Genomic DNA, 15,429 nt, shown 5'->3' on the forward strand with positions numbered 1-15,429 from the left:
GGAATGCTTACATGCGGCCTCTTTTACCGTGTACAAGTTAATCTATACGTACCTGTGCCGACAGGCTTTCTCTTTCATCCTACAAAATAGGGAAAAAATACAAAAAGCATGATTCTTTGAGCTCTCATTTTTAGTGTCCTGTAAAACTAAGTGGGCATGTGGAAGAATGTGAAAGATGACAAAAAGGGAAAGGGGGTAATTAGGTGCCTGAAGCCACCTTCTATGAGCTCCGTGCGTGACCGAGAGAGGGCGCAATTTGCCTGACAACGATGCCATCTTTGGTGGTACATGCTTTGCACGCACCGGGGCACGCAGGCAGGCATGGAACTTTAAAAGAGGAAACTCCTATCTTTTTAAGACTTTGTGCAGTGTTTTCGATTTTTAATGGCATAAGTGTACAGTAAAAAATGGGGAAATCAGCTGATCCAAGAGGGAAAGTTGCATGCGTGCCGAACATTGCGTTCCAGCCTCGTGAATCGGGGTTCGTGAATCGGGAACCGCCAAGCTCACGTTTCATATGTTCGCTAATGGCTTCACGGTTTTTCAATATGCAATAACAAACAACCAGCAATTGGAGTCTCGCTTCAGTGGCGTATAGCACGGTCATTGTTATGGGGAGGGGGTGGGTTAAATTAATCTTGAAAAGGGTACTTGCACATCCGTGGTGAAATGTAGACAAGGTGTTTTTCCGGACTCTTGGCCTCCGTAAAATCAACAATAAAAGGCGATTCATGATGCACACTAACGGACAATATATGGTGCTTTTCAGGGCGATACATGCGTGAAATTTAAAAAAGGTAGGTCCAGAACGGCCGATGGCACAGTAAAGGGCAACATTTCTTTTTTAAAAAGGCATTTGTTCATAAAAAGTGCAATTTTTTGAAAAGTGCACTCTTTACAAATCATTGGGGGAAGCGCTGTTAAAAAAAAGGCATTTGAATAAAAAAAGGCAGTATTAAAATTCCCCCGGCCCGCTGGCTACGCCTATGCGCTTTTGGTTGGTTTTCTTTTCTTTTTTAAGAAATGGTGAAAACAAACTGCCAGTTCATTCATTAATTTGATGATTTTGTTTCTTAGTTGTTTTTTTTTTTACATTGTTAACACTCATAACAGTTGTTCAATGTTAATCAGTTGTTGAAGAAGAGTGGAATGCATGTTGTGTTTGTTTTTATTATTTTCTTCACTTTATTTATTTTATTTCTTTTACGTTTTTGGTATTGTACTTGAACTCGGACTGGAACTTGTAGGTACTCAGACTCGGCCTAGTGCTCGGCCTTGAATGAACTCGGACTCGGTGCTTTGGACTCGGACTCGTCACAGTGTACTTGGACTCGGCCCTGGACTCGGCCCCTAAAGTACTCGGAGAACTCGGTGCTCGGCTTTGAGGACTCGACTCCAACACAAGCTCTCCACCAGCCTCTCTCTTTTTAACCGGTCGGGTATTTCTTTTGGGAAGCAATTGATGACACCCTTGACTGGAGCTCTCATGAATAGATCGGTAGTGTCATTTATGCGTCTATCAATTGTTTCCCCCCCCCCTCTCCCCCCCCCCCAGGCTGCCACACCCAGGACGTTGAGATTGAAGTGACAAAATCCCCTCCCCTCGGGCAAAATTTTAGTGACAATCCCTGAGATACATAATTACGTGGGGCGCACTTTTATTTCCATGTAGTAAGCCAATGGTAACAATGTAATTTGAGTGACCAAATCCCCACCCCGGGCATGAAAAACGTGACCAAATCCTGACATTAGACCTGTGGCAGTGTGGGGGAAGGTGGGGGAAACATTTTGACAGGCACATCGATGCACACAGATCATAATAAGGTCTATGCCCAACATACATGTAACAGAGGCGTAGCAAGTTCATTTTGGATGGGGGTACACAAATTCATGAAAAGGTAAACAGATTTTTTTTCTCCGGACACTTGGCCACCGTAAAATCAAAACTGAAGTGGGTAGTGGGGGACGGGAGCTAGTACCGTCTTCCTATGGGCACTGTTCAAACCGGACGATTTGATCAGACAATGGATGGCGCTTTTCAGGCCGGCACAGTAATTACGGTTGCTCAAAATAGTGGGGGGGCCAATGTACTTCCGTTGGCATTTCATGTTAATTTATGGCAACCATTATAAATGTAATCTTATGAGTGCTGAGAACAAGAAAATTGATGTTGCCATTTTTTCCATTGACCTTTAGTGACCTTGACCTGAGGTCAAAGTTCATGGGTCATTTTCACCTAAAATTTGCCTTTCGGAAGGGTTTGCGAAGATTTTCGAGGCAAGTGAGCACATATTGTATTTGGTTGAGAGTTTATCCATTATAATAAATGTTATTATTAATGTATTTATGGGTTTTCCTGAAGAAAACATGGGAAAATGTCACTTTTGCCCGAAAAGGGCCGGTTGTTTTGACCACTCACGCAGATTCCGCCCCCCCCCCCCCCAATGACCTCGGCCATCGAGTGACGAAAAATTATGAAACTCGGTACATGCATAGAACAACTTAACATGAACAAACCCAAGAAATTTCATGACTATGGGTCAAAGGGTTTTGGAATTACGGCTAATTAATTATTCATAAGCACGTATGGTAATTCAAATGTGTACACTACGTATATGGGGAAATTCAGTTTTGACGGAGGGTAGCGCCGAAAATATTTCGCTGCGCGGCAACCTGTGGTTCGAATTTTATGTTTTTGGTATCAAAAGATGTGCAAGACTCGAGGCTAAAAAGTCAGGACAGCTCAGGCCGCGAAATAAATAACTTTTCAAGAGTATCGCGGAAAAAGTTGAAAGGGGGGAAATCTGCCCCCCTTTTAGGGCCAAAATATGACCAACCCTTTAGTGCCTGGCATTTAAATATGAAATGTTGTAAAGTGTCCTCTGCAGTACCGCACTCACACAGGGTGTTTGTCGGTTGAGGAAAATCCCCACTTCTTCATGGTGCGTTTGGTGCGAGCCACTTCAGAGCGGAGGTGATTTAAGCACGTCCAGGTCTTCCATCCTAATGCCACCGCCACAATCCACAAAACAGCCAAAGCCACGCATAATTATCGGGATTTAATAGCCACAGCAGCATCATTGGCTATCATTCCAGCACAGACGTCGACGCTTTTGAATCGCTGGCGGAAGCAAGTCAACTGAGCCTTATTCACAATCAGGCATGCAACTTTTCCTCAGATCAGCTGATTTCCTCTTTTTTTATTCTCATTTCTGCCATTCAAAATTGAAAATCACTGTACAAAGTCTTCTGAATTTAGGAATTTCCTCTTTTTTGGTGAGTTTACAGTTGCATGCCTGCACAATGCGAAACTGTCGAAGTTTTTCCACAGTGGAGGCTGGAGATAAAGTTTCAACCCTGCTCTAGCCCTTGTGAGCCACAACATCGCCTCACTTAGCAACAAGATGGTCCTTGACCCCATTCCAAAGACCTGACATCGCCATATTGGAATCAAAGTGACTGCTGCTGTCTCTTCGCAACAATTCCATTCCACCGCTGTTTCAACTTCCAACTGTGAAGGCTTCACCAAAGAGCTCAAACACCATCTAGCTGACATTGATCCAACCCCTGATAACTATGACACCGGTTTGTTGATGTGGTGGTGCAAGAACATCCCTACGGGCTGCCGCACTGATTACATCCCAGGCTTAGCATCCCGTAGTGCTGAACTTTACAGGATATAGAAATGCATGTATGAAAATGACTCTCTTGCTGTCGATACCATCTCATCTGGGGAGGAATTAATAACAGCCATATCAGAACAGCTTCAAAGCTTGTGGCAAACCCTTGTCGTAACCACCAGTATGGCCAAGAAGCCAATATGGCCTCCAAGCCTGGAGCATGATATAAAAAAAAGCTCAGCCAAGTGAACAGCATTGTAACATCACCGCCAACCAAATAGCCCACAACAACTGCTATGTAAATGGTAAAGTGCCACGTTCTCCTAATAAGCGACCGAAAGCCAAGCTCCGCCAGAAAGACCCCGCCATCGACCTAATTGGCTTCATCAAATCCTTCTCTGCTAATGAACTTGCGACTGGCATAAATGAAGAACAGGAAATCAACCAAACTGGATAACATTTTCACCAAAGAACTGAAACATCTTGGACCAAACGCCTCAAATTGGTTACTCCAGCTCATCAACACCTGCCTCGCCACACAAACAATACCTAAAGTGTGGCAAAAGTCGAAGGTCATCGCCCTCCTAAAACCCGGGAAAGACCCAATGCATGTCAAAACTTATCGTCCCAAAGTCACACATTCAAGTTGCTGGAATATTTCCTTCTCAACCTTCTTGCCTCTTCATTGGGAAACAACTGATACAGGAACAGGCAGGCAGGCTTCCGTCCCGGCAAATCTACAACAGGAGAGCTTCTAAATCTCACTCAGTACATTAAGGACTGCTTCCATAAGAAAAAAAAAGATCACCGGCGCTGTCTTTGTTGATCTTACAGCTGCTTTTGACAGTGTTAACCGTTGCTGACTCCTTCAGAAGATCCTGGGCATGACGGCAGACCTGACCCTTACCCAGATATTGGTGTTCTACTGAAGAACCATCGTTTCTTTGTAGTATTCAAGGGCAGAGTAGAGTACGTCTTCAAAGGAACGGTCCCCCAAGGGAAGACGTTGACCAATGCTCTTGACCAGTCACAGCAGTGCTACACTGTGAGTCACCTGAAAGCGATCAATCCTGCTATTAAGACCCAAGTGTGTGCCTCCTGGGTTGACCAGGCTGGTGGCGTCTCCCCCACTACATGAGATGCATCATCAAGCCTGCAGAAGCCTTACCTACAGGATCCAATGCAGGATGGAAGACCTGGAGGTGCTTAAATCACCTCCGCTCTGGAGTGGCTCGCACCAAAAGAAGTGGGGATTTTCCTCAACCGACAAACACCCTGTGTGAGTGCGGTACTGCAGAGGACACTTTACAACATTCCATATTTAGATGCTAGGCACTAAAGGGTTGGTCATATTTTGGCCCTAAAAGGGGGGGGTGGATTTTCCCTCTTTCAAATTTTCCGCGATACTCTTGAAAAAATTATTTATTTCATGGCCTGAGCTGTCCTGACTTTTTAGCCTCGAGTCTTGCACATCTTTTGATACCAAAAACATAAAATTCGAACCACAGGTTGCCGCGCAGCGAAATATTTTCGGCGCTACCCTCCGTCAAAACTGAATTTCCCCATATACGTAGTGTACACATTTGAATTACCATACGTGCTTATGAATAATTAATTAGCCGTAATTCCAAAACCCTTTGACCCATAGTCATGAAATTTCTTGGGTTTGTTCATGTTAAGTTGTTCTATGCATGTACCGAGTTTCATAATTTTTCGTCACTCGATGGCCGAGGTCATGGGGGGGGGGGCGGAATCTGCGTGAGATGGTCAGAACAACCCAGCTTTTTTCAGGCAAAAGTGACATTTTCCCATGTTTTCTTCAGGAAAACCAATAAATACATTAATAATAACATTTATTATAATGGAGAAACTCTCAACCAAATACAATATGTGCTCACTTGCCTCGAAAATCTTCGCAAACCCTTCCGAAAGGCAAATTATAGGTGAAAATGACCCATGAACTTTGACCTCAGGCCAAGGTCACTAAAGGTCAGTGGAAAAAATGGCAACATCAATTTTCTTGTTCTCAGCACTCATAAGATTACATTTATAATGGTTGCCATAAATTAACATGAAATTTCGACGGGAACCCCAAATCTACACATTGGCCCCCCTACTAAAATATTAACTTGAAAAAGGCTACTTGCCGGCGCCGAACAAGGCTACTACTAAAAACAGGGCACTTCTTTAAAAACAAAAAGAAACACTTCTAAAAGGGGGCACTCTCTACAAATATGGGGTAAGGGTGGGTAGACACTGGTGAAAAAGGGCACTAATAGATAAGGGCAGGCTACAGAATGTTGGGGGAAAATACCCTCGGCCTTTACGCCACTGAAAAAAATGTATAGAGAACTACAAGGTTAATAAAAAATAAACAAATAAAACAAAGTACTAACCCCTTGCTCAGTATCAGCTTCGTTTTTCTTTTTTTTGCACCACGCAGGCAGGCGCCTCATGATTAAGTTGTCGATCTTTGTGCACTGTGCAGAGAAAAGAAAAGAGGTCCAAATTTGGTTCATATTGAGTTGCACTTGTTATAGTTGGGATTTAAATTCCAAATATCTGGGTCAGGCCAGCTGGTGAAGGATTATCAGCTTAATCCTCCAGGGCCTGAACCCTCCATGTATTTAGGTCGGGCCAGCCGGTAAGGGATTATAGGCTTAATCCTCTGCCCCTCCCCCCCCCCCCCCCCCCCCACCTTCCAAAATACTTACCTTTGTATTAAAGGGAAAATACAACATTTGCAAACATCAAAAAATATAATAAAACTACCAAATCATTTTGAAATACCTTGCTGGACTGTTTAACAGTGTCATTTTCAAGAAAAGTGGTATTTTGTATCAATTTCCAACGCTGGTTGGCCGACCAGCGTTGGAAAAAAAACTGGCTTTTTGTCAACTACTGGCCCCAATTGACCATCGCACTTGTTTGCAATCGATTACACACCTATGAACGGGTACAAGCCAGCTAGACTGGTTCCCTGACCTTACACTTCCCCAGTGTATGTAAACTGCTCTCTTTCTTCTTATATGGAGTCAGGGAACCAGACTACAGGAAAATGATTGTTTTTCTTGGTTTTTATAGCATTTTCGAACCCAAAACCTCAAAAAGTCAGTGTTTGCTATATATTTCCAACCCCCAATTCCATCCATTTCTGAAAATAACAGCAAAGCAAATTATGTATATTCCCTTTAACTTTGCATAAATTTCGAGTGAACAAGTGGAATGTGCTGACCCACTATAAATTGAGTAGACATTCCCATGTCGAGGCCTCTGTTAGCCATACCATCACGGGCAGGTGGACCGCTGACAACACTGAAGAACCTGCTCCTGTATTCAAGTCAAGCAACCTGGAGTGGACCCTCTTGGGCTTGGCTGTTCTTTCCACGCCTTGGCTCTTGATCCAAGCTCAAGATTCAAGCTTCAAGAAAGCATGGACTATTAGCACCCTATCCGTGTGAGCCCCTCGTCTACAGTCAAGTCCTGCGGTCAATTCTTCAGTCAAGTCAGCCAAGCCCCCCCCCCCCCCCCCCTCGTTGGACGTGGACTACACCTCGGAATCCCGAGGTGACAGGACGCAGTTTTTCACGCCCCCCCCCCCCCCCCCCCCCCCCCCCCCCTTATCGCTTAACAGAGCAACCCGGCCTCCTGCATTTTCTTCAGTTCACCGGGCATTCATTCACTCATTTCGCGTAAGAATCGGCCGATACTTAATTTAAATTGGATTGACTTTGAAGCATAATTATAAGTCATGCACCTTAATTTCTATGAATTGATATCATCGTTTCCCCGCCTTATTAATTGATGGTTGTTCAATACATATCCCCTTCGTTTTTGGCTAATTGTTCTTCCCATTTAATTTGCATTTGCTGTCGTGTGTGACATACTGGGCTTTTAGTTTGGTGTGTCCACGCGTAACACACTAGAATTAATTTTCGTTGCTTAGTTGACAAGCACTGAACGTTCGTATGATTAAATCATGATTTTTTTTTTCGACATTCCATTTTATATATTTATTCATTCCTCTTAATGTTTCACTAATGTCTTGGCACTTGATAAAATCGGACATAATTTAAGTAACAATCACCGACAATGAAGTACGCAAATAATAACATAATTTGAGTGAGCAAAATCCCCGGCTATCCTGTGGCATGAAAAACGTGACCAAATCCTGACATTGGACCTGGGGCAGTGCGGGGGGGGGGGATTTGACAGGTTAAATGCAGAGAGATCATAATTAGGTCTATGCCCTACATAATTATGCAAGAGAGGCGTAGCAAGGTCATATTTATTGGGGGTACACAAATTCATAAGGAGGTCACTCGCACATCCGTGCTGAAAATCTACATACCGTGTTTTCTCCGGACACTTCGCCACCGTAACATCTAAAAGTGGGTCGTGGGGGGGGGGCCTAGTACCGTCTTTCTATGGACAAAATTTTAACTCGAAAAGGGCTACTAATTGTGCCGTACAAGGCCACTAATAAAAACAGGGCACTTCTTTAAAATAAAAAAGAAACACTTCTTAAAGGGGGGCACTCTCTACAAATATGGGGTAAGGGTGGGTAGACATTGGTGAAAAAAGGTCACTTATAGAATATTCGGGGTAAATACCCCGGCCTTTACGCCACTGCATAAATCTGTAGAGAACTGCAAGGTTAACAAAGAAAACAAAGCACTTACCTCGTGCTCATCAGGGTCAGTAGCCTCTTCGCAATTCACACTGACATATTTCTTATTTTGGCGCTTCGCATACAACCTCATGGCGCAACACAAACAGAGGTTGCAGAACACTGTTGCCTGTGCAGAGAAAGAAAGGTCCAAATTTGGTTCGTAATAATTTGCACTAGGTTTCATTTTCCTCGGTATAAGAAGCACTGAACGTTCGTAGGATTATATGATTTTTTTGTTACCGGCATTTCATTTTATATAGTTATTCATTCCTCTTAATGTTTCACACAAGTCTTGACACTTGATTGAACCAAGTAATTCAAAAGTTAAGGTGGCAAAAAAATGGCATTTCTGCTACTGCTAACTGGTTCTGGTTTATATCCTTTCCCTTAAGGTTTACCCTCCTCATCACATCCTGTCCCCTTCGATCCCTCCCGTTTTACTATATAATACCCAATCCTACCCTTTACCCCCGTCACTGCCCCCATCCTGACCCACCCTTCCTCTCCCTACATAACTCAATTTAATCATATCCTTACTCAACCCACCCCTGTGCCATTCCCTATCCTACCCTCCACTTCCCTCCCCCCACCCCCCCCCCCTCAACTTACTACAGTAAAGAAACCAAAGCCCGATCCAAGATACAGCAACACCTGCACTCCACTACACTGGCCAGCCGTTCCGGTCACAATCACCTTGAACAGGATCCCGTAGGCTTTCAACAGTGTACGCGTGTCTATGCCATTTGCATCTTGGTAATAGTTGGAGAACCTGCAGAGGAAATATGTCAAGGCAATCAGAACCAAGTTCTGCTGAATATAAATATACATCAATCAACTTGTCAACAATAAAAAAAAAAATGACCACACAACTCGTGCAAAAAAGCAACTTATTATGAAAGCTGATTTGAATTATCATTTTTTTAAATCTTTATTTAAAAAATAACTCTGCTTTCGATACTGATGACTGTGATTTGCCTGCTGTCATTTTGCATAACACGCAGCATATTCTCATGCAGAGCCTCTAAAACAATTGTTATATCGTGTGCTTGGATACTGTCATTTCATTGGTCGAGAAAGTCCACGTGTCCAGTCTGTAAATATTGTGGCGAAACGAGCTATACACCCTTTGTGGCGGGAATAACTAGGTGACCCGACAGTCTGACCTGATCGAAGAATGGAATTGGACCTGGCCTTAACCCACAATAGTATTTATAAACCTCGCGCAAGGATGAGCGGTTACCCTGACGCAAGGGGGGGGGGATATAGTTAACGAACGGCGGACTAAGCCTAGGGGCTGTTCGTTTAGCGGAAATATACCACCGATCGGTGGTTACGTACTTGACTTTATTGACAACAGAGGAGACTAACTTATTCAGATATATCTCAAAGAGAGTGGGACTACATAAGCTTCACAGTGAACCTCAATAACCCTCACGGGGACAAGTGATTCCAAGACGTCAATCAATTAGTTTATTCCTTTAGCACACTTCAAATATAATGTCAATGCGTCACCATTCAATAATGTATACAATGATACATCTCACCGTTAAGATAAATCCAGGTAAACCTCGCTGTGGTAAGGGGCGCTAGTAAACCTCTCTATTATAATAAGCACTAGTAAACCTCACTGTGATAATCTGGTAAACCTCGCAGTGGTAATGAGCACCAGTAAACCTCGCTCTTAGAATAAACACTAGTAAACCTCACTGTGATAATGAACACTAGTAAACCTCGCTATTAGCTGAGGGGTCAACTGCACCCCTTGTCATTAGCTTATACAATTATAATCTTCGTACGGCTCTTGGGTCAACTGCACCCTTTAGCTTATACAATTATAATCATCTGGTTCAACAGGGGTCAACTGCACTCCCTTATGATTAACTTGCACAATTATAACTCACAGCTTAGCGGGGTAATTCACTTAAGGTAAACCTCACTTGGGTATACCTCACCTATACTCCTCGAGGTTCCTAGTTTATAATGTGGTCGTCTGCACCACTGACTTAAATAACGGGCTAGTGTTCTTTCACTTAGCACAAAATGACTCTAATGAGGTCTACAATAACAGGGTAGATTTATACAATACAACACGTCCTTGCTACTCGCTTGACCAGCGAATTACACACACGGGGTAGTTAGTAACGTTATAACCCACCCGACAACAATAATAGTCCCCTGACGTTAACCCAGTAAACCTTCGGGAAACTCAGGATTCACAGACTTTACAGGGTCGCAATCAACCGTTTCTACGCCAAAGTTGCACAGGACAACGGCATGCAATTCCCTCACCCACAAAGTCACAATTAAGCGGGTTACCCGGCAGGAAAAGCGAGCTCTCAGTTGTCCAAGTCCACATCAACCGCAGCCACGCCAATTAGATCAACGGCAGACAAACCTTCCGAACAGTCTTATAAGCTACACTACTTCCTCAATGGGAAAACAAGCCTACGGACTCACAGGGCAGCTAGACTGCAGCTACGCCAAATGGCACAAACAACGGAAGACAATCCTTAAGTCTGAACTAAGCCTTACTGTTCCCCAACCTTCAGATTTACTCCGGGTCCGACTATTATCTTAACTCAGGCCCTATATTAAATAATCCCGACTTCGCTCTCAGGCACGATGGGGCTTTCTCCCGCTCCAGTCCGTTTACACTGACCAATCGCACCGGGGTGCACGCCGGGCTTCCTCCCACGACGTCGCTCGCTTCACACGGTGAATTCAGCACTTTGCTTCGCGGTGTCGCAACAGGCTTGTTTACACGCTGAAAGCTCAATGAGGTCTCTACCACGAGTGCTGAACCCACGCCAGGCCACGAGACAATCGCCCCAGACCATGCCGGCCGGACGCTCGCTGCTGATTTGTCGCCGTGCGCTATCATGCACTCGATCACGCGGTACACGCCTGCGTAATTCATAGCCAGACATGCCCATCAACCTAGTGTATATGCAGGACGCGCATGCTGATTGGTTGCCCCACAGTATCACGCGCTCCAACGCGCGGACTGACGTGATGCTTCTGAGGCTAGACTTGATATCAGTCTACACATACCCCTGTTTCGTTACAATATGCATATAACCTACACAATGATTATCCTTGCACAATGCGCGTTGTGCGCGTGCGATCGCAACGGAGAACTGCATGGTCAAAATACAAATGGTTTGTCAACCAGGAATGAATGCCTTTAATCTCCTTTCATTTCGTTCCCGATTCAACAGGAACCGTTTACCGATTGGCTGTGCGGCAGTTTCTTTAATGTACTCCATCCATTCATGGCGTCATTAAAATGTAATCCTATAAGCTCTCTATCGTTATGGACGAAGTAGTTGGAGAGTTGAGTGCACCCAACCGCAGCTAAGCCCAGTGTGCAGAGCACAGCCCCATTGCATTAGGCAGGCAGAGATAATCTATCTATACAAGAAAAGACGATCAATTATTAATGAGTCGCCAAGCAGCCACAATAGAATGCAGTCCTATAAGCTGTCTATAGTTATGGACGAAGTAGTTGGAGAGTTGAGTGCACCCAACCGCGAAGCGTTTTTCTCCATACTCTGTACGGTTGCACGGTTCACTTCAAAGCGTGTAAGGGGCTTATCGTTTATTTATCATTCCTGGTTGGCAAACCATTTGTATTTTGACCTGAAGCCTAACCAATAATAGGGAAAAGGGGTTCGATTTTCATAGGAGTCTGGTTTTGATATGACACCGGCAGTAAAGCCTGCAGTTATCAATTACGGTTGTAGCACTGTCAAATGTCCAATATCTAAGTTAACTATGGACATTCGTCATGCAAAGTCTTGGGCATTTATCACCAGACAAACGGAGCAGGGCGTCTGGTGGGATCCGACGGTGCGATTCACGGCAGGGGCATCTGAAACACGCCTCCTCTCGGAGTTTAAAAAATATGGACATTTGCTGTACAAACATTATTGGCATTTCAAATGTCCGTGTATTACGAGACAAACTTAGCAGCGCGACTTGTGGGAGTTGTCGTCGCGATTTACGGCAGCCAGGGGGACATCACAATCACGCCTTTTTTTAAGGACTTTAAAATGTGGACATTCGCTATACAAACCTATTGGGCTGTCCAATGTCCAATATCCATGTAATACATGGACATTGGCCATTCAAAACCATAGGCATTTCCAATTTCCGTGTAACACCAGACAAAATTGTAAGGCGTCTCGTGGGAACCCGTCGGTGCGATTCACGGCAGGGAGCGCATCACAATTACGCCTCCCCAGACTTTAAAACTATGGACATTCGCTTTACAAACCTATTGTAAGGTCCAATGTCCAATATCCAGGTGAAACATGGACATTCGCAATACAAAACCATAAAGGCATTTCCAATGTCCGTGTATCACCAGAGAAACGGAGCAGGGCGTCTGGTGGGATCCGACGGTGCGATTCACGGCAGGGGGCATCTCACTCACGCCTTCTCTCGGAGTTTAAAAAATATGGACATTTGCTGTACAAACCTATGTGAATGTCCCATGTCATATATCCAAATATGGACATTCTCTATACAAACCAATGTGCATATCCATTGTACAATATCCAAAAAACAAGATTGACATTCCCTGTACAAACGGTTGTGAATGTCCAACGTCCAATGTCCAAAAAAAAATATGGACATTCACTATACAAACCAATGTGCATATCCGTTGTCCAATATCCAAACAGCAACATGGACATTCCCTGTACAAACGATTGTGAGTGTCCAATGTCCAATATCCAAATAAAATATGGACATTCACTATACAAACCAATGTGCATATCCAATGTCCAATATCCAAACAGCAACATGGACATTCCCTGTACAAACGAATGTGAATGTCCAATGTCCAATATCAAACTAACTTTATTGTCTTACTAATTTCATGCATTTCTTGCAAAGCAATAGTTATTTCCATCCTTTCCTTTTTGACTTATTAGTACATGACAAAACAATGTTGACTGCTGTGACAAGGGACATGCCGTTTTTTTAAACATAGTTATGCACATATCTGCTGCGGGTATCATTAGTGCTGCACTAGTGTTAAACGACATATTGTAACGTATGACTCGAGCGCTACAAATCTTCTGGGAACGTCAATTAATTCTGCTTAATTTATTCAATACAATAAATGGACGATGAAATGTTCTTCTTGATTTTGATGAAATTTATTCTGTACTCTCTTGTAATCTAACAAATCCCTTGGTTTTGTACTAGCCTGATATTTTAAAGGTTCTAAATAAAATGCACTTTTTATCGCGTACAAGATCCTTTCCGTGAGACTGCCAGACTTGAACTGACTTGTAACCTACTTACCGCGCCAAGTAAGCCCACTTGGCACATGAACATGAGCTGATCATGCAGTGATCACGCGCTGTGCATCGGGCGACCAAAAATAGCTGTCAAAGCTGGGTCTATGCATAGCGCCGCCAGCGGCTAATCCGCTACATGAAATATCCTACATCGCAGCAGTCAATAATTGTTAATTGCTCCGCTTCAAAATGTGGACCAGTTTTACCAGGGGCGGATCCAGGAATTTTCGCAGGGGGGGGGGGGGAGGGTTCATCAGCCCAAAAATGTGAAAATGTACACAGGTTTTTTTCTCTGGACACTTGGCCTCCGTAAAATAAAAAAAACGGGGGGGGGGGGTCTGATACCATATTTCAATAGGGGAGCCGTTCAAATTGGACGATTATAAGCCTTTCTTTTGTTTGTAAACATTGGCGCCAATTTGTATGGGCTGCCGTAAGCGCATATATTGAAACCGTGGTTGGCAATAATTTTTTCCAAAAAAAATCCTCATAACGCCATCAACACATAGTAAAAAGGCATATTTAGGAATTATTCTGTAGGTTTGATGAAAATGTTGTATTTTTAAGTATCAAATAATATTTTGGTGATCTGTAATAACTCTTCTTCATTTTTGCAGTGTTGGACCTTCCATAGTTTTGCAGGCCGTGGTTGACAAAAATGCAATTTGCCAACCAAGCGCAGAAAGGTCTATTAACACTAGATTACAGAATGGTGTACCGTATTTTGAACAGGCGGACATTATACCAGTAGATTTGGGGGGGGGGGGGGTGTCATAGCAAGGGGGGGGGGGGGGTTCGACTTATTTTTTAGGAATTTGTGTGATGATTTTTTTGGGGGGACAGAGCTGGGGGGTTCGACCCTCCAACCCCCAACCCCCGGATCTGCGCCTGTTTACCCAAGCCCATTCAAAAGTCCAGTCCCAAGGTGCACACGATAAACACTTTAACAATGTACTGTTTAATAAGGGAATAAATATGTGTTCTTGAGGTTTTTATCACTCTGTTTCAGACTGCTCAGAGTCTGGGTGCTGATAATTACCCGAGCCGGAGGCGAGGGTAATTATCAGCACCCAGACTCTAAGCAGTCTTATACAGAGTGATAAATACCGACCGAGAATATATTTATTCCCATTCATAAATACCTTTTCGGTAAAAAAGAAAATCACATAATTCGTTCAAAAAATCCCGATTTTGTTCAACAAGTTCACTTCATACTTTTTGGAACATCCCTCTAGCAAAATAATGGAGCGTTCAGCTGGCGAGTAATTGTAAACAATCCTTTTATGGAGATTGACGGGCGCGTAGCATGTTCTGCGCGATGTCGCGCAAAACGCACCTGGGGCGTTGCGTTTTGAATCTAGAACTATAAAATTCTGACTCGCTGGTAGTGTTGCGCATGCCTACGTGAGGATTGTGAACGTTCAACCAATGAAACGGTAAGAGGCACTGGATTTTTAGGAGTCCACATTTTATTGTGACACTGGAAAAGTGTTAAAGACCAGCTCGTCGCAGAGCTGACAAACCGACGAATAAGCGAAAACCTTGTCCAGCTGGCGAGTAAGATGTAAACAACCCTTTTATGGAGATTGACGCACGCGTAGCATGTTCTGCGCGATGTCGCGCAGAACGCACCTGGGGCGTTGCGTTTTGAATCTAGAACTATAAAATTCTGACCCGCTGGTAGTGTTGCGCATGCTTACGTGAGGATTGTGAACGTTCAACCAATGAAACGGTAAGAGGCACTGGATTTTTAGGAGTCCACATTTTATTGTGACACTGGAAAAGTGTTAAAGACCAGCCCGTCGCAAAGCTGACAAACCGACGAATA

General features: G+C 43.8%; 1 protein-coding gene across 1 annotated transcript in view; it reads right to left on the minus strand.

The window, feature by feature from the left end:
• Positions 1 to 8,892: 8,892 nt before the first annotated feature.
• LOC119730092 (P2X purinoceptor 4-like) overlaps positions 8,893 to 15,429 on the minus strand; it is a 35,222-nt gene continuing 28,685 nt past the window's right edge. The window contains exon 6 of the mRNA XM_038202875.1: positions 8,893 to 9,061. Within this exon, the coding sequence (XP_038058803.1) occupies positions 8,893 to 9,061 (169 nt within the window). The remainder of the gene's footprint in view (positions 9,062 to 15,429) is intronic.

Source organism: Patiria miniata, unplaced genomic scaffold (assembly GCF_015706575.1).
Source record: "Patiria miniata isolate m_02_andy unplaced genomic scaffold, ASM1570657v1 HiC_scaffold_22, whole genome shotgun sequence".
Lineage (NCBI taxonomy): Eukaryota > Metazoa > Echinodermata > Asteroidea > Valvatida > Asterinidae > Patiria > Patiria miniata.